The following is an 18,727-nucleotide window of genomic DNA, read 5'->3' as shown; positions in this document are numbered from 1 at the left end:
GTTTGAGCAGCATTCCTGGGGCCACATCAGGAAAGCAGGGTTCTGAGCGATGCTGTTTGGCTCAGGAATAGCCTTGATGTGTGGACACAAATCCCAGACACAAAGGTGTAAACAAGGCAGGATTACTGATGGCACCTGGGCTGTAGGTTGTGTCGGGCTCAGATGGGAAATCTGAGTCCTGGTCCTGCCTCCACCACTTAACTAAGGTGACCCTAGGCAAGCTGCTCAGTCACTTTTCCTCATTCTCCCAATGGCAGTGGCTTCTGCCTTGGAAGACACCAGCAAGATTGCCAGAGGGCCAGCACTCGGGCAAGTGACAGTGTGTGGTCTGCAAACACAGAGACCCTCTTCCCTCCTATCTGTTGCACTTTTTTTTTTTTTTTAACTTTGACGTGGATGAAGAAGTTGGGTCTATCTTTTGCATGGCAGCCCTACCACTGTTTAAAACCAGCAATCCTGTCATCACTTCCCTTTCCCTTTAGTTTTTAGGATCTGCATCATGTGACAAAGTCTCCAGCCACAGAGGGCTCGGAATGTCCTCACCCTAGAACACAGTCTCTCCAACTGCGGGGCCCTGGACGGGCAGTGCGCAGCTGTGGTCATGTCCATGCAGAGCCTTGGGGGAAATCACCGCCCTTATTTTAAAGACATGCTGGTAACCCCAACACTGCATGGACTTCTTTGGCAACCACATCACAGTGACTAACCGTGAGTTCACAGCTTAAGCCCCATTTTTTAAATCCATGTCATTGCTAAACCACATCTTCCTTGTCCCAGACTGGGGAAGATTTTTTTTTTTAATCTACATGAGGAACTTCACATTTATCCCATTTTGTAAACTGCATTTTGTAACACTGGGCCTGTCTTGCCAGCCTGTGTAGATTTAGGGAATTGTTTGTGGTCTGCCTGGGAGTCACCATCTCTCCTACTCCTGTGCTCAACTTGGTGCTTCAAGTCCTGTAACACAAGCTCCTTAATGCCAAGTTGAAAGGTGTGAACAAGGCCAATTAAAACAGCACTCAGTCCTCAGCTTACTACGCACACTTGGTCAGCAGTGGTGGAGAGGAGTCATTTGCCCAGTTAAGAATACCGCTCTTCGTCATCTGGCCTCCTCATTAACCGCTTGGGAAAATGGGGAAGAACTCTGTCAAATACCCAACTGAAGTGTTGACTCATCATGGTATCAAATTTCCCTGCTCAACAGCCAACACTGCAATGCACTCAGGGAGGGTATGAGATTCAGTGGAGTTGAAGGCTGGGAGAGAAGGAAACGTTTGAGACCATGACTTGAAGTGGAGAGGCTGGAGAAGAATTTAGTTTGGGGTTAGAGATGACAAAGAGTGTGTTTTTTAAAATTACAACTTTTAGGAGATTGGGTAGTAACAGAAGATCCTTGGAGGGAAGAACACATCTTAAATTCTGTGCTTCCATGCACCTTGTATCTTGCTGTTTGGAAGTGTGGGGGTGATGCCACTGCAGGGACCAGGTGACATCAGGGCTAGAGGCAGGTTTGAGGCAGGCGATTCTGAAATCTGGCCTCCGGGGTCTCTCACTGTTCAGGCAGTGGTGTGCACAGCTCTCACATACTGGCAGCACCCGTTTCTCCCCAGGTCTCTTTCAGTGAGTTCAACTCGAAATTAGCGATAATGGAAGCATTTACATCAGAGAAATTGGCAAAAGCTACAACTCAAGTCACAATTCCCCTGGATTGTCAGTTGTGAAACATACCATGGCCTTACTCAAATTGCTCCTGCTGCCTCCTAGCTCATGCCTGTGCTTTCGCCTGTGGCCAGAATTATATATATATTTTTTAAAGGAAAATCTACTTCTCCACAAGGTAAAGTTTAAACTCTTTAGCATGTTGCCATCCTCTCATCTCATTTCCCAACAGCCCCTTATCACCCTCCTGGGCAGTCCTACATCAGGTCATTTGGTTTGTGCACCTTGCTGTGTCACCTTGTGCTCTTCTGGCACTGAGCTTAGACCCCTATCAGCCCATATCATGCTCTGGCTGTTTTATTTTCACCTTTTTCCTCTTCACTAGACTATGAGTCTCTGGTAGACAGGGACCCTCTTCTGTTTATCTTTGTATGTTCAGAGGCTGGCATGCCTTTCCTTCCACCGCCCCCGCTTTGGCCATAGAAGGCAGGGGCAGGGGTGGTATGGAGGAAAGGAGGAAGGTGGAAAGAGGGGAAGGGGAGAAGAAGAAAAGCAAGAACAGAAAGAAGGAAGGAGAGAAGGAGGGAAGGGGGAGGGAGAGAAGAGAGGGGGAATGACTGAGGAAGGGAGAAAGAAGAAAGGAGGGAGAAAAACCAGGCCAGTCAAAATCACTCATGAACTGGCAAATAAGGAGTAAGGTGAGTGGTTTTTTGAAGGGTTGGAGAAGCAGTGGAGGCCACAGGTCACATAGGAAGTAAGAAAATTCTACTCAGCAGCAGGGATCACAGTCCTTGAACTAGTGAGGTGCCATTAACAAGGAAAAACAAGTAATGCATCCCTGTGTCTCCCCTCCTGCCCCCTGAAAGCCAGCCCCAGGTCAGCCGGCCTCCGGTATGGCAGGTACTGGCAAGAGAATGATCCTGAGTGGGTAATGTGTGCGGAGGTGGCGGGCTGGAAGTGTGTGAGTCTCAATAAATGTTTTTGAATGACATTGAATTATAGCTGACAATAATCACAACCTTTGTGGTTCCTTCCTCTGCGAGGTAATGGGGAGGGATGCTTGGAGAGGAGGAGAAGGGATTAGCCAAGTGATGGCTTGTGTAGCCCTGGAACAGGCATGATGCTGACCCCTGGGAACTGGGGGCTGAAAGGGCTCGAGCTAGGGAGGGGGCACTGCAAGGAGCTAGGAGGGCCCAGCTGTAAGGTCACTGCCAAGTTGTTAAGTGCCTGGTCTCAGCAGGCCTTTGCAGAGGAAAGGCATGTATGTGTTCCCCATTTTGTTGATGTGGAAATGGCAAGAGGAAGTGACTCAGAGACGGAGTGGAAATAAAGTGTCTTGTGACATTCTGGCTTCTGTGAGACCTAAAGGGCTGGTGTTTTGAAGTTGCTGTGAGGTTTCCTTCTACACTTCTGTGGTGTTCTCAGGACCGACGATGGCACTATGTGTGGGCAAAGAGTAGGAGGTAGGGGTGATTTTTTCAGGTGGGCAGGTGGATGGAGGAAGGCGGATGTTGATGGAATGCAGTGTCAGCGCACTGGGGACGAAAGGGGCTGCCACAGCCACCTGTCCTGCACTTAACAGGCCAGCTCAATTTTTTATAAGTGGGGACTAGTATTGGGTTTCTGATTCTTTTTTTTTTTTTTTTTTTGCCAAGTCACAGGTATTTTAAAAATACATGTGCCAGGGAGTTGACATCAGTAATCTCTAATTCTCCAGAAAATTCTGTAGGATGGGTATTATTAGCCTCATTCCTCAAGAGAAGAAACTGAGGCCTTGCAAGGTGACCTTGTCCAGGTCACATAACTAACTGATAAATGGCAGAACTTACAATCCTGGAGATAATGCATTTTAGCCTGCCAGTGTCTCCTCTCATGTCTGCTTCCCTAAAAGGCCAAGCTTCACTGTCAATTTCCAAAGACTCTTGTCATTTCATAATTGAATGAGCATTGGAAACCCCAAACAAGGTGGAAAGACATCTCTATATATAAAAGGCTAATATGCAAAGTGTCCCCTCGGGAGTTTGACCGGAGACCGGGAGTTCGATTGCTCGCTATGACGTGTGCTGACCACCAGGGGGCAGCGCGGAATTAAGGAAGGCCCCGGCCAGCAGCCGGAAGGCCCCGATTGGCCCTGATTGCTGGCCAGGCCTAGGGACCCTACCCGTACACAAATTTCATTCTTGTATTAGAATAAAAGACTTCTCTTCAAATGGAATACATTGAACTTTATGATGAATTTTCTACAGTGTCCTTATCTTTTCCATTTTTCTACGGACATGGAAAATATTAAAAGCAATTATCATCTACCTACTACTGCTGTTTGGGAACTCCGACCCATCAGAAACAATTAGTGGCAGAGCTGGGCACTAACTCCAAAGCATGGTGGCAGGAGAGCCATGACACCAGCCCTCTGGTCTTTGGCAATTGACATTGAAGCTTGGCCTCTTGGGAAACCAGATGTGAGAGCAGATGCTGAGAGTCCCAAGGGTAAAATGCATTGTCCAGATTTAAGGGGGCATGAAAAGGGGACAGTTAGTTAGAAAGGTGTCATGATGTCATGGGTGGCATGATGTCATCTGACACATCAAACCTGGGTTTAAAACTCGTGTCCTCAGGGCTGCAGCGCCACACCAGTCTGGGACATTACTCATGAAGGACTTCAGAGTTAGGCAACTTAGTCGCCTTAAGTCTCTGCCACTTACTAGTGGTGTGATTTGGACAGTCACCTTGAGGGGCCTCAGTTTTCTCTCTTAAGGTCTGAGGCTAACATTACTAACCCTAAGGAACTTTTCTAGAGACTGGAGATGACTTACTACACTCCCTGGCACACAGAATGTGTTCAGTAAGGTGTAACATGACCCTACAATGTCTTCAAGTGCAAGGTTGTACTTTTCTGGGATACTGACCCCTGTAACCCTGACATCTTCCCATGCCGGGAACACAGCCCTGGGTACAGCAACAAACCAGAGAGTCTGAAAGGACTTAAATTCTGCTCCAGTCCCCCCTCATTCAGACAGGTGAATGTCTTGCCATTCAGGAAGAGTGTCATTTATTTTCTTCCTGAGGACTTCAGAGATTTTACAACTTTTCTTAGTACCTTTGCGGGTTTGGGCCAAGGCGTTCTTATAGCCAATCAAAACTTTTCCTGTTTTAATTTGAGCCCATTTCCTTGTGTTTGTTATTCTTTGACTTTGACTTAGGCAGATCTGGTGGTTGGGAGGTGAGCTGGAGCACACGATGGCTCAGAGCCAGGGTTTTCTTTCGCTGGTGTGGCGGGACATTCTCTCCCATGCTGCTCACAGGGTCTGGGGCCGGCCAGGATGCAGGGAGCAGGGTTACCAGGCTGCGGGTCCAGGTCTGGGCTGGGAGAGGGGCAGGGCTTTTGGGTCACAAGTTGAGAGTCAGAGGATTTTGTGATCACACAACTAAGGCCTAGCTTGGGAAGGGGTAATGCTCTCTAAGCCAAGAAGGGATTTGTCATGGCCTGGGGATATTTAGTGCCGGGATGATCAATTTCTTCTTGCTAGAGTTTGTGCCAACATCAGTAGTATCAAGAGATACTACTTTCTTCAAAGACAGATAGGTAAGAGGGGAAACTTTGAACTTGGATTTTAATCTGCTTTGGGATCCAAGTTTGCTATTCAAGAAGTGTGATTCCTGGGCCAGATGGGTTAAACTTTCTGGAGTATTTTTTTTCATCTGTAAGTGGGCATAATCCTCCCTGCCCATCTCCCAGGGTTGTTGTGCAAAGCACTTACGTTTCTTTTAAAGTTTTAAAATTGTAGTTATTTTGAAATAAATAGGTTATTACTGCACAGGACTAAAGGCAGACCGGAGCCCGCATTGGGCTGAAGGTACAGGTAGATCCTGGGTGACTGAAATGACTTGGCTTAAATATTTAAACTGGAGCCATGCTGACCACTGTGAATGATGGCTCCTGAACCAAGGATCAGGGGAAACTGATGGGGATGAGAGACCAGTGTCCTGCAGGCATGTTGATGATGGCCAACATAGCAGGCTGCGCTTGGCCAGATACACAATATGAGCACCCAGCTGGTGTGGCTCAGTTGTTGAGCATCGACCTGTGAACCAAGAGGTCATCAGATTGATTCCTGGTGAGGGCATATGCTTAGGTTGCAGGCTTGATCCCTTCCTCTCTCTCTCTCAAATAAATAAAACACACATACTATACACACACACACACACACACACACACACACACACACACACACACACACACACAATATGGGCATTTCTCTTTGGTCAGGACTGGGGTGGGGGTTGACTCCTGCATGGGCTAGACACTGCCCAGTCAGGCTGGGCAGGGGGTCAACTATTAGGCTGTGGTTTCTCAGCTTTAATTTTTTCTTAATAAGCTTTTTGAAAGAATACTTTCAGGGTCACAGCAAAATTGAAAGGAAGGTAAAGAGATTTCCTACATAGCCCTTGCCCCCATACCCGCACAGCCTCCCCAACTTTTGTCGTCCTCCACCAGAGTGGTACATTTGTTACAATATGAACCTACCTATATTGACACAACATAGTCACCCAAAGTCCATAGTTTACATTAGGATTGTACTCTTGATGCTGTATATTCTGAGTTGGGCGAATGTGTAATGACATGTATCCATCATTCTAGTATTATACAGAGTATTTTCATTGCCTAGAAAATTCTGTGCTTTCCCTATTCATCCCTCCTTCCCCCAAACCCTGGAAACCACTGATGTTTTTATTGTCTCTGTAGATTTGCCTTTTCCAGAAAGTCATATAGTTAGAATCACAGAGTATGTCGCCTTTGCAGATTGGCTTCTTTTACTTAGTAATATACATTTACTGTTCTTCATGCCTTTTTATGGCTTAATAGAGCATATTTTAAAGCACTGAATAATATTCCATTGTCTGGTTGTACCACAGTTTATTAATCCCTTCACCTATAGAAGGACATCTTGGTTGCTTCTAAGTTTTTGGCAATTATTATGAATAAAGCTGTCATAAACATCCATGTGCAGGTTTTTGTGTGGACATAAGTTTTCAGCTCCTTTGGGTAAATACCAAGGAGCATGATTGCTGGGTGTTATGGTAAGAGTATACTTAGTTTTTGTAAGAAAGCGTGCAGTTAGCTTCCAGAGTTTGCACCAGTAATGCATGAGAGTTCCTGTTGCTTCACATCCTTGTTACATGTTTACATCATCTTGGTTCCTCAAGTTTATAAGGGCCACATTTCATTGTACTGTTGGCTGTAGCTGCACAGGGTTAAAAGCGCTGGGGTGGGGGGGGGTCTAACCCCTGTCTACCCCCTCTCCACCCAAGACTTTGCCCTGGCCTCTGTGCCAGGCCCCGGTTTCTAATCCCCTACTCTGTCCCTGCTCCTGTGCTCTGCCTCTCAGAGAGGGCTCATCTCCTTCACTCTTCTCTTCAGAAAACGATGCACATAATGTGCGCAAACGGGGTTTCTTAGATCGCACCGGCCAGATCTCATTAATTTTACTGACATCTTATTTCTACTCAACTGTGCTCTCTCGTACTCTTCTCTGGTGTTTCAGCAAATCCCTGGAGGGTCTCTCATCGGCTCACTGGCACTAGCACCAGTTGGTTGAAAATGCTGCCTGGGCCAGGGGGACATGTCCTGAAAGGCACTTCCTCCATCCTCTTCATGGTGGATGCCCAGAAGCCGAGTGGTATAACATGCAGACATGCATATACTGTTCTCTCCAGCTCAAAGTACATGTCCCACCAGCCAACATGACAGCACTGATTATGCCCCTGGTTTCAACATGACCTTTGGGATGCAGGCCCTCTGGCTCCCAGGAGTAGGATCTAGTCCCTGGGGACAGAGACACCATACGCCACTCCATTTTCTTCCTGCCCCAGATACCTGCTTCACAAAACTGCTTCATGAAGCCCCGGCCTGAAAATTAATGTAAAACAAACAGAAGCCAGGGGTCTTGGGGCCCCTGGCTCAGTAGACACAGCAGATCCTGAATCTCTGTGGGCTATGTACTTACCTGTGTGTATATTGTGCCTGTTTACCTCTCTGTCTGGAGTGTATGCTCTTTAGGGGCAACACAAGTTTGAGTCAATTTCACATCCTGTGGCAGATCTGTCATGGTTCCCGCTGATAGCCCCTGGGGCCTCATCATTGCTGTATTCTCCTGCTTACTTCTCCACACCAGTGTCTGCATCTTTGTGCCTGAGGACTTCGCCTGTCTCCTGAGGCCACTGTCCTTGTGCAGAACTGGCTGAAACGCTGGGAATGGTGACTGTAAGAAGTGGTGTGTGTATATTCTTTCAAAGGAGTGTTTTCAGTGTCTTCGGATAAATTCCCAGAAGTGGAATCACTGGGTCATAAAGCAGTTCCATTTTTAATTTTTTGAGGTAACTCCATACTGCTTTCCACAGTGGACGCACCAATTTGCATTCCCACCAACAGTACACGAGGGTTCCCTTTTCTCCACATCCTCACCCACACTTGTTGTTTGTTGATTTGTTGATGACAGCCATTCTGACACCCCTATGCTCATTGCAGCATTATTTACAATAGTCAAGATTTGAAAGCATCCCAAGTGCCCATCAGTAGATGAGTGGATAGAAAAGCTATGATACATTTATACAATGCAATACTACTCGGCCGTAAAAAAGAAGGAAATCTTACCTTTTGTGACAGCATGGATGGACCTGGAGATCATTATGCTAAGTGAAATAAGCCAGTCAGAGAAAGACAAGTACCATATTATTTCACTCATATGTGGAATCTAATGAACAAAATACACAAACAAACAAAATGGAAACAGACTCATAGAGAACAGATTGACAGCTGTCAGAGGGGAGGGGGGTTGGGGACTGGGTGAGAAGGGTGAAAGGATTAAGCAAAAACAACTACAACCCCCCTCCCCAAAACCCCCTTACAACTCATAGACACAGACAACAGCATAGTGATTACCAGAGAGAAAGGGGGTGTGGGGAAGTTGAAGAGGGTATAGCGGGGATAACTGGTGATAGAAGATGACTTGACTTGTGATGGTGAATACACAATACCATGTACAGATGATGTATTATAGAATTGCACACCTGAAACCCATTTCATCTTATTAATCAATATCAACCCAATAAATTTTAAAAAAAGGGAAAAAAATGGTGTGTAAATGCCCAGATCCCTCCCTTCCTGGCAGGAGAGGCTAACTCTGTGCATTTACTCTGCAGTTGCCCAAGTGATGGTAACTCAATTGATAACCCTCCCTTGGCTGTCTTCCCCTCCCTGTCACACACTCGCCACTCCTCCAGTGGGTTTCCGCTCAAGGCACTTCCTCTGGAGTCCTTACTGAGGGTCTGGGGAAACTTAGGCACATGCCACTTACCCAGCAGAGCATTGGCTCACAGGATATGCTTAGAAGATAATGGTTGAAAATGCATGGATACTTCTTGCATATTCATATTAGTCTCCAAAATAAAACAGACTGAAGATTCTTTTCTCCATCTGTCTTGTCTCAAATTCTGGTTGCCCTGTTGACTCAGGTTGGCGCTCTGCCCAGGGTCTGCCTGCCCCCATGGAAGGGACACACCCTGCTCCTTCCCTCGCCCTCACTGCATCTCTTTCTGTCTCCTAATACACAGTGGGTTTTTCAGAAGAATGACTCTCTGAAGCGAATGATGGTGTGTGTGCATCTTCCTTGCTAGTGCCCAGTACAGTGTGAATGAATGAACACAGATTTTACTTCCGCTTCCAATATATTTGATTCCGCATTTGTATTTTTTAAAAATAAGATCATATAGGTTTCAAGTAACCTTTTCAAATGTACTCATCTCTTTAAAAAAATATTTTTAGTGATTTCAGAGAGGGAGAGAGAGATATAAACATCAATGATAAGAGAGAATCATTGATCAGCTGCCTCCTGCACTCCCCTCACTGGGGACCGAGCCTGCAACCAGGGCATGTGCCCTGACTGGGAATGGAATCATGACCTCCTGGTTCATAGAGCCACAACCACTGAGCAACACTGGCCAGACACGCATTTGTATTTTAACATTGCCAATTCCCAACTTCTTCTGGTCTAGGAATGTCCCCCTAAGTGTCCCTCCCCACTCTCCCCCCAGTCTTTTGTTAGAAGGGAGATATCTTTCTGTAAGTATGGGTTCAGAAAGAGACCAAAGCTTAGTTTAGAATAGTGGTTCCAAACCCAGGCTGAATGTTAGAAAAATCCTTGGAAACTTAAAAATACCAATTCCAGGCCTCCCCATACACCAGCTTAGTGGCAATCTCTGAGCATAGGGCCTGGCTTGAGGCTTTCTTACAACCTTTGCGGGGGATCCTAATGCAGAGCCAAGGTTGATACCACCGATCTGCAGCTGGAACTTCCATTGTTTCCTTTGGGCACTTCTGCTTTGGACCAGTGGGGGGTAAACCCAACAGTGATGTGCTGGCTCAAAAGGACCCATTTTGCTGAGATTCGGGGCGAAATAAAGATCCCAAGGATTCTTATCGTCTATATAAATGTCAACCCCACTGTCCTCCAGGGGCCCAGCCCGGCTCCCTCCCAGATTGGACAGCTGGAGTGCTGTTGCTCTTAAGTTCTCCTGCCTGCAGTGAACAATGGGCTGTATGTGAGTTCCTGTGGGGCTGAGGCCTCCTGCCCAGAAAGTTCGGGCTGGTGGTGGCTTCGGATGGAGGCAGACAAAGCCATCAGCTGATAGCCTGGCCACCCACCTGGGTCCTTTCCTGCCTTCTCCGTTCCAGTGCCCTCCAGGCCACCCATTCTCCAATTCTGTTTCTTCTCATTTTTCTCCCCGAGTCGCTGCTTCTCTCCTGCTATTTTCCACTGTCCTCTCTGCTTTTTCTGCTCACTGTGCCTTGGAACCATGCGGTGGCCGCCTCCTCTCACAGCTTCGTTTGCAAAGTGTGGGCCCCTTGTCTAGGATCCAGTGTGGGAAGAGAAAAGGAGTGGAGAGAGGGGGCTTCTAGAAGAGAGTGTACACAGCCCGGGAGTTCCAGGTCTGGGTTTTAAATGGTACCCGGATGTTTATGCAAACGGATGCTTTGTGTTTCAGCTTCCCCCAGTGCCTTTAAGGGAGGTTTCTGGGACTGGGAGAAGGTGTTGTTTGCGTGGGTCTCAGCTCCTTGGGTGCTGTCCCTGGGGGGTGAGGCATGTTTCAGGGCTGTCTCTCTGCTGTCTCCACAGAATTGCGATGTGCTGGTCCTAGCTGCTGTCTGAGAGGATGTCTGGGGTGTCCCAGCCCCTGAGCCGAGTAAAGGTGGGCACGCTATGTCGGCCGGAAGGCCCCCCAGAGCCCATGGTGGTGGTGCCAGTAGATGTGGAAAAGGAAGATGTGCGGATCCTCAAGGTCTGCTTCTATAGCAACAGCTTCAACTCTGGGAAGAACTTCAAACTGGTTAAATGCACTGTGCAGACCGAGATCCGGGTGAGTGTGGCAGGCGGTGCCTGCTCCATCCGTTTGTCTGTCTCTCCCTGTCCTTCAGAGCAGCTGAGTGGCCCTCTTTCAGCCTAGCAGGCTCCCCAGTTGCCACCCTGGGCTGGGGGCACCAAGGGAGAAGTTCTCAGCCTGCAGAGCCAGGCCTCCTCTTAAGGGGTCTGCAACCTACCTCACTAGTAGCCTGGGGGACAGGTTTTATAGCTTTCGTTAGAACCCCAGATCATTTGCTTGGTCTTTGATTCAACTCATTACATATATATGACATTTGAGTTTCTGCAAGAGATATAAGAGCTCCCACCCTCCAAGAGTTTACACTCTGATGGAGTTGGAATTAGAGAGATACACAAGTGATGGAATTGAAAATAGAACAAAAATAGTACAAGACGTGTGCTGGGTGCTCAGATACAGGAGCTGGTGGGGGCATTTATAGGATGATAATGAATTAGAGATGCCCTAGAACAGGTAAATGGTTGGCAGACCCTTTCTGAGGCAATACTTCAATTGATCAGCTCATTCTCATCCCGGGCCACGGAATCTGTTTTGCAAGTCCAGGTGCCCACCGTCATCAGGACACCTGGGCACCAGGAAACCAGTTCAGCTCAACCACACGTATAAGAACTTGTCATCAGAAGCAGAGTTACAATACAGTGATTGATTTAAATGCCTACATTTATTGGACAATTACCATGTACAGCCTGGATCAACTCCTCTACAAACATTATCTCACTGAATCTTCCCAATGACCCCATGAGGTAGATACCATGAGGACATCCCTTTTTCTGCCCAGAATATTCCTGTCTGACAATGCAAAAGAAAGCCAAATCGGTTCTCCAAAGGTTGCTGGGTGGGATGCTTCCTTGAACAAAGGAAGCAGGGGACTTTTGGGAAAACTAACCAGGTCTGAGAAAGCCGGATGAATCCTCTCATTACCAATCCTTCCCCTGTCCTAAAAGTCAGCATCCCCCAAACTCAGTGAGTGTCTCTTTGGATTGGTGCTGGCAGCACAGAACCTCTGCACATCTGTCTGCTCGGCTGCCTTCCATCTATTACAGCACATGCTGTGCTTCAACACACCAGAGCAGAATGTAATTGATTAGGTCACTGCCTTGGCCAGTTATCACAATTGATTATGGTTTGGTTACTCTCTCTGTTTCCTGTAACTGATTGGATTAGGGCCTTATTTGCTCATCTCATGGTTCCGGATATATAGGTACAACTGTGTCCTTCGAGTAAGCCCTGGACACCTTCTCCCAGAAGGGTGTTTTCATATCTCCTTAACTCTCTCCTTCTTGAGCCTTCCTTTGAGTGTATCGTCTTTACAGATAGATAGCTGATGCCACCCACTGTGGGTTCTACTGATGTAATTTTCAGAAGTCAACCTGACCTCCAAATTTCGGGGCACTTTCCTGACTTTCTACTGAAAACCAGAGAACGTCTGGATGGTCCAGACCAGAATGTATTCTGTGGAGTTGGTGCAAAGGGACCTGAAGGATAGGCAGATTTGAAGCCAGCTCTGAAGAGAGCAGAGGGCTTTCCACGAGGCAGGGACAGCAAGAACAAAGGCAGGGAGGCTGCTAAACAGTGAGTAGTTCTGTTGGACTGGAGCATGGCTTATATTTAGAAAAGTGTAAAAAGTCAAGATCAGAAATGAAATGTTGATGGCAGATAAGAAAGGGCCTGGAATATCAGGCTGAGGAATGTGGACTTGTTCAGGCACTAGGAAGAAACACAGTTTTTAAGCAGGGGAGAGGCTTTCCTGGAGCTGCCTGATGTCTTGCTGGGCAATGAGACCCAAGTTTAAGAAGAATGGCTAGCACCCGAGGAACTATCAAGAGGGTTATGAGAAAAGAGATGGAAAACAAAGAAAGATGTGGGCCTTCTAGGAATTTATGTCCAAGCCTTCTTGTTTTTCCTGTTTCCAATCCTGCAGGCAAAATATCACCTGTTTATTACAAGTAGCCATGGCTTTAAAGCCACCTAGACCTTGAGCCAAATACTGCTTTCTATTTATTGTTTATATGGCCTTAGACCCAACACTTAGCCAATCTGGCTTCAGTTTCCTCATTGGGGATTGTGCCCACCGGTAGCCTTGTTGTAAGGATTAGAGATGATAAGTGAGAAGCGCCTACATATAGTAGGAGCTCAATCATTGGAAGCTATTGATTGTGTGGGTATTAGGTCGTTACCCTGTTCAGCAATCTCTAAGAGTTTCTTCTGGTGTTTATTCACTTACCTATCATATTTCAAATAGAGAAGTAAGATGATCAGATTTGTGTTTTGAATAGTCCGTAGTATCCTGAAAGATACTAGGAAGTGTGTCCTGGAAAAGGAGTTTTATGGTCAAAGAATTTTGAGAGATGCTTGATTAAACAATTTTGAACGGATTTCTTTGCAACAAGACTTATCAGAACATTAAATATGCTGATATGCATGGTGGATCACTAAGAAAGGACCACAGAGGGGCTGTTTTCTTAAGCCATTTCTTAATTGCCTAAGAACCCCTTCTTTTAAAAGTTGGGCCACTAGTTCTCTGGAAAAATCATTTAGGAATCTCTTTTCCCTAAACTTTGATAGCAGTACAAAAAAGGCAGGAGAGAGGGAAGGGAATTGGGTTAGGAAGCTGTGGCCACAGTGCTGGTGGGAAATGATGAGGGCTTGAACTAAGGGAGTGGTATTGGGAACAGAGAAGTCAATCTAAGGAAGCAGAATCAACAGAATTTGATGATTAACTAGATGTAGGGAGGGAGATAAAGGTAGGAAACTGGATGACTCAAGCTTTTGCCTGGGCAACTGAATGGGTGATGGTACCTTCATTGAGCTAATAGAGAAAGGGTGTTCCAAGATTTCAGCTTTAACATGTGTTGTGTTTATTAAAAACTCCTTCATGGAGGAAAGTGGACTTGGAGCTCAGGAGGGAGAAAGGACCTACAGTTGAAGATTCAAGAGTCATTAAGCAACGGATACCATGTGAATGGATAGAATCACCCACAGAGAATAAGTAGAGCAAGAGAAAAAGAGTTTTAATTAGGAAACCTTAGGAAATCATTTCTTAGAGGCTGGTAGAGAAGGAGGAGCAGGTGAAGGAAAAAGATAAATCATCCAGAGGAAGATAAAAATAAACAAAAGAACAGGCAGGGGAGACAAAGGTAGAAGAAAATTTGAGGAAAGAGTGGTTAGTAGTATCAGACACTCAGAAAGGTCAAATCAGATAAGGCTAAAAATAGGTTTATTTGATTCAGTAATGAGTGCAATAATGACTTTTTGCTAGACATCTTCAGTGGAGAGATGGGGGCAGAAGGCATTGTGCAGTCAGAGAGACAATGAGTATAAGCAACATTGCAGAGTTTTACCAGCAGAAGGTCCTGAAGTGGTAAGGCACAGGGCATGTCTGAGGCTAAAGAATGGCCAAGATTGGCTATTTAAACCACATTCACGATTTTGGATTTTGTAGGAAGTCACTGATATCGTTTAAGCATATGAATGATGCCAGATTGCATTTTTAAAAGATCACTTGGGTCACATAGTGGCAAATAGATTGGAAGAAGGCAAGAATGGATGTGGGGAGATGTTAGGTGGTATTGCAGTAATTCAGATGATGGTATCTTAGATTGGGATATAGCCATGGTGATGATAATGTTTATGATAATGATGTTTGTGATGGTGTTGATGGTGATGGTGGTGGTGGTAGTGACAATGATGAGATGTGGTGATGAGGATTGATGATGAGGTGGTGGTAGTGATGATGATGATGATGGTGGTGATGGTAATGCTGCTGCCAAAGGTCAAGGTGGTGGTGGTGATGATAGCAGCTAACACTTTTGAAGCACAGCTTATGCATTATCCTATTGACTTCTCAAAAAACCCCCTATGAAGCACATATTGTTATTATTATCTCCATTTTGTACGCAAGGAAATAAGGTCCAGAGGAGTTAAGCAAATTGCTAGTTAAGTGGTAGGACTTGTTTTCAAAGCCAGCCAACCCACCTCCAGAGTCTGCACTCTTAACCACCATGGTGTATGGAGAGAAGTAATTGTAATGCAGCTAATTCAGGAGAATGGAAATGAAAGGTTTTGCTGATGGACAAGAGATACAGGAATGAAGAAGAAGGAGGTGTCAAGACTGGAAGCCCTGGTACAGGTGGACAGGGCCCCACTTCCTAAAATGAAGAACACTCGAGGAGAAACTAATTGGGGAGTGAGGAGTTCATAAGGTCAGTTTTGGACCGGTCAGTGCAATTGAGATGCTCTAACGTTTTCATGTGAAAATGTTGAGTAGACTCTTTGATACATGATTCTTGAGGAAAGAACTGGGCCAGAGATAGACATTTGAGTGTTGTCAGCCTCTGCAGAGTGGTTGAAGCCATGGCTGTGGGTGAGATCATTTATGAATGAGTCCCGAATAATATCATCATTCATTTCACAAGTATTTGTTGAGTGCCCCGTGTACTGGCACCATGCTTGTTATGACATACCCCAAAACACAGATGCACTCCCTGCTTTCATGGAGCGTCCCAGGCCAAAGGTGAGCCTGACAGTGACTCACACTAATGAATGAACCTTTACAACAAGTGGAGGCAAGTACTCTGACAGGAAGAAAGAGGTTCTGTGAGAGGCGAGAGTACAGAAGAGCTCGGCCCAAATGTGGAGGGACAGCTTTGCTATTCAAGGGCTAACTGTGGACGCTGCATCCAGGCCTATCGGTCCATACCCAGCTTCCCTGCCTGAGGCTCCCCTCCTAGGGTGGCCCCTCCCACCCCTGCTTCCGGCCCTCTTCTTGTGCTTTCTTTCCCTAGCTGGGTTTTGTTCTTTGATTGAGCTTTCTACTTTCAGCTACATATCTTCTTTCACCATTCTCCCCCTGCTCAAAATGCTGCCAGCCCTTTTAAGCACGTGTCCTTCCATATGAACACTCTTGAAGTTCCGGCACCCCCATCTCGCTGTGTCCGATGAAATAGAAGCAATCAAGAACCACCTTGGCATGGTCCATTCGTAGCACATTTCCAAATCATAGTTACTCCATGCATACTTGCTAAATTCATGTGTTTCTTTTTATCCTCCATTTTTTTCTATGCAAATATAATAGCCTCATGATGCTTTCTCTGTGCTGTTAAAAGCTGGGTGAATAAGTGCTGGCCCTTGTTCTTAGGCCAGGTGTTGAAGAGAATTGAGCAATGTGCTAAATTTTGCTCTTCTTGATTTTTCATTTCCCCTTTGTTTGATATTCATTGGAAATTGTGTTAGTTTGGGGAGCTCAGCATCTCTGTAGCAAGTGGAGGCTTCTATCACTATATATTTCTCTCACATGCTAATTTGCTTGTCTGGGAAAAGGGTTAAGATAACACTTTGTAAACAACCAGCAGAGTGCCACCCAGACGTGCCCACACAGGGCGTCTCCCTGACTCTTATAGCCTCTCTTTCATGTTGTCTCTCTCTCCACCCCCCTGTCTCTACCCACACTCTTTTCCTTTCTCTTTCCTCTTCACTTACTCTCTTCTAGGGTGTGTTGGGTAGATTGACCATGTGTCCTGGTTTGTCTCAGACAGTCCTAGTTTACACACACTGTCCAGGGATGACTGTTAACAGTGCCCCTGCCAATCGCAAGAGCACCATGATTCTGGGGATAAATTATATGGTCACCTACTTATAAGTGCCGCATTTGCTCCTCTCTCTGCCTCACATTGACTTGCTGGATCATGGTGGTTTCTCTCTCTGGCTAACCTCAGCTGACCCACTCTCTGCACGGGCCCATCTCTGTTCATCATCAGATCATCTGTGTCGCACAAGGAGGATCTTAAACAGAAAAGCAGGCACTTGTCTGTGATATGGTGTGGTTCCCAGGGTGCAGGCAGGACCCCCACATCAAAGACACTGTTCCTCAGCCAGCCTTTATCATGCTGGAAAGCCACATTCACCCTCATTTTGTCTTGAAGCATCACCTCACTTAGAATCTATTTACATTCCTGGGAGGGGATGACTGAGACATCCCGTGCCCTTCCCGCCAGGTCCAGTTATGTCCCTTCCCCTCAAAACAAGGCTCCCAGGCTGCAGGGGTGTCTGGCACGTGTCACTTGCCTGATGTGTAAGGAGGGCAGAGTCCAGTCCCAAATGTAGCCTGTTCTGCACACACTTGTACTCACTGCCCTCCCTAGTAAATTCAGGTCACACAACACATTCCAGATCATTCCCAGAGAAGCACATTTCAGATATTGTGGCCCATTCTGCTCTATACTCATTAGAAAATCATCCCATTTAGTTTATTGTCTAAATCTATCACTTAACCGGACACGGGGTGTGATGGACTGGATGTTTGTGTCTCCCACCCCCAATTCCTATGTGGAAGTCCCAATGTGATAGTATTAGGAGGTGGGGCCTGTGGGAGGTGATTAGGTTTGAATGAAGTCCTGAGGGCTCCCATGATGGGATTAGTGTCCCTGAAAGAAGGTGAAGAGATGAGAGTTCTCTTCCTGCCATGTGAGGACACAGCAAGAAGGCTGCCGTCTGCAAATGAGAAGAGGGCCCTCACCAAAAACCAAATCTGCCAGCACCTTGAGGTGGGACCTCACAGCCTCTAGAACGATGAGAAATAAATACTTGTCATTTAGGCCACCCAGTCTCTGGTATTGTGTTACAGCAGCTGGAGCTAAGACACCCGGCCAACCGCTCCATGTGGTCAGAAGAGCAGCCTCCAGCCCACAGTGCATCCGCTCAGGTTCTGTGTTTCCAGAACAAACCTGCTGCCCTCCTTCAGATGCCACTAGGAGGAAGACCACTAGGTTGAGGTGCCAGAGGGGAGGAAGGCATGATTCCCTGTCCTGGGAAGTTATTGTTTCTAAAAGAAAGGTTACCCTAAAGAGAATAAATGAAGCCAGCCCAGGCCAGCCCCCCGTATGTGAGAATAGTCTCTGAAAACCTGAGAAGAAAGGGTTCAGCCAGGAAACCACAAACTGATACCACAGAGACACTCACAGTGATACAAGAAGAGGTGCATTCACCAGGACCATCTCCTTGCTGCGCCCCCTCCCCGTTTCCTGTGTGTGCTCACCAGGCCAGCGCCCTTACCCACAGACGTCTGCAGCTGGGGGCGCGAGGCACACACGCAGAGTTCCGGGCCTCTCTTTGTCTGCGTGACCGCATTCATTACATCGACAAATTAGCAGTCAGGTGCCCGTGCTTACATTTCTATTTTTAATCTGGCAGTTGCCTTGCTGAATGTCCTGGTTAGATAGAGTCTTTTATCACATCAACATGAATGCTTTCAGAGTGGGATTAGTGATGCTAACTTTTATTATTTTGTTCATCCATCACTTTTTTAAAAATTATCCCTTTGGTGTGTTGCGAACTCAGAACTTGTATAGCTATTGCACTTGGTTCCTAGGGCTGAGGTAACAAATTACCGACAAACGGGTGGCCTAAAACAGCTGGAATACTTCCTCTCACAGTTCTGGAGGCTGGAAGCCCAATCTTGAGAGGTCGGCAGGACTGTGCCACCTCCAAAGGCGCCATAGGAGGAATCCCCTCTGCCTCCTCCAGCTTCTGGTGGCTCCTGCTTCCTTGGTTTATGGCTGCCTGTGTCTTCACATTCCCTTCTCCTCGTCTCTCTGTGTGTCTTTCATAAGGACACGTCATTGGATTTAGAAGCCAC

General features: G+C 46.5%; 1 protein-coding gene across 4 annotated transcripts in view; it reads left to right on the top strand.

Moving 5' to 3' along the window:
* The window catches only part of PTK2B (protein tyrosine kinase 2 beta), a 131,931-nt gene that overhangs the window by 69,755 nt on the left and 43,449 nt on the right, over positions 1-18,727 (top strand). For 3 of the 4 annotated variants that reach the window (XM_080675098.1, XM_080675100.1, XM_080675101.1), the window contains exon 2: positions 10,833-11,073. In XM_080675098.1, coding sequence (XP_080531224.1) covers positions 10,870-11,073 — 204 coding nt within the window. In that variant the 5' untranslated portion in view covers positions 10,833-10,869. Of the gene's footprint in view, positions 1-3,053; positions 3,123-10,832; positions 11,074-18,727 lie in introns of those variants that run through there. The other variant, XM_080675099.1, reaches the window with a different exon arrangement.

The sequence above is a fragment of the Plecotus auritus genome (assembly GCF_963455305.1).
Source record: "Plecotus auritus genome assembly, chromosome: 6".
Taxonomy (NCBI): domain Eukaryota; kingdom Metazoa; phylum Chordata; class Mammalia; order Chiroptera; family Vespertilionidae; genus Plecotus; species Plecotus auritus.
The sequence above is the reverse complement of the archived record's forward strand: the minus strand, read 5'-3'. Positions and strand labels throughout refer to the sequence as shown.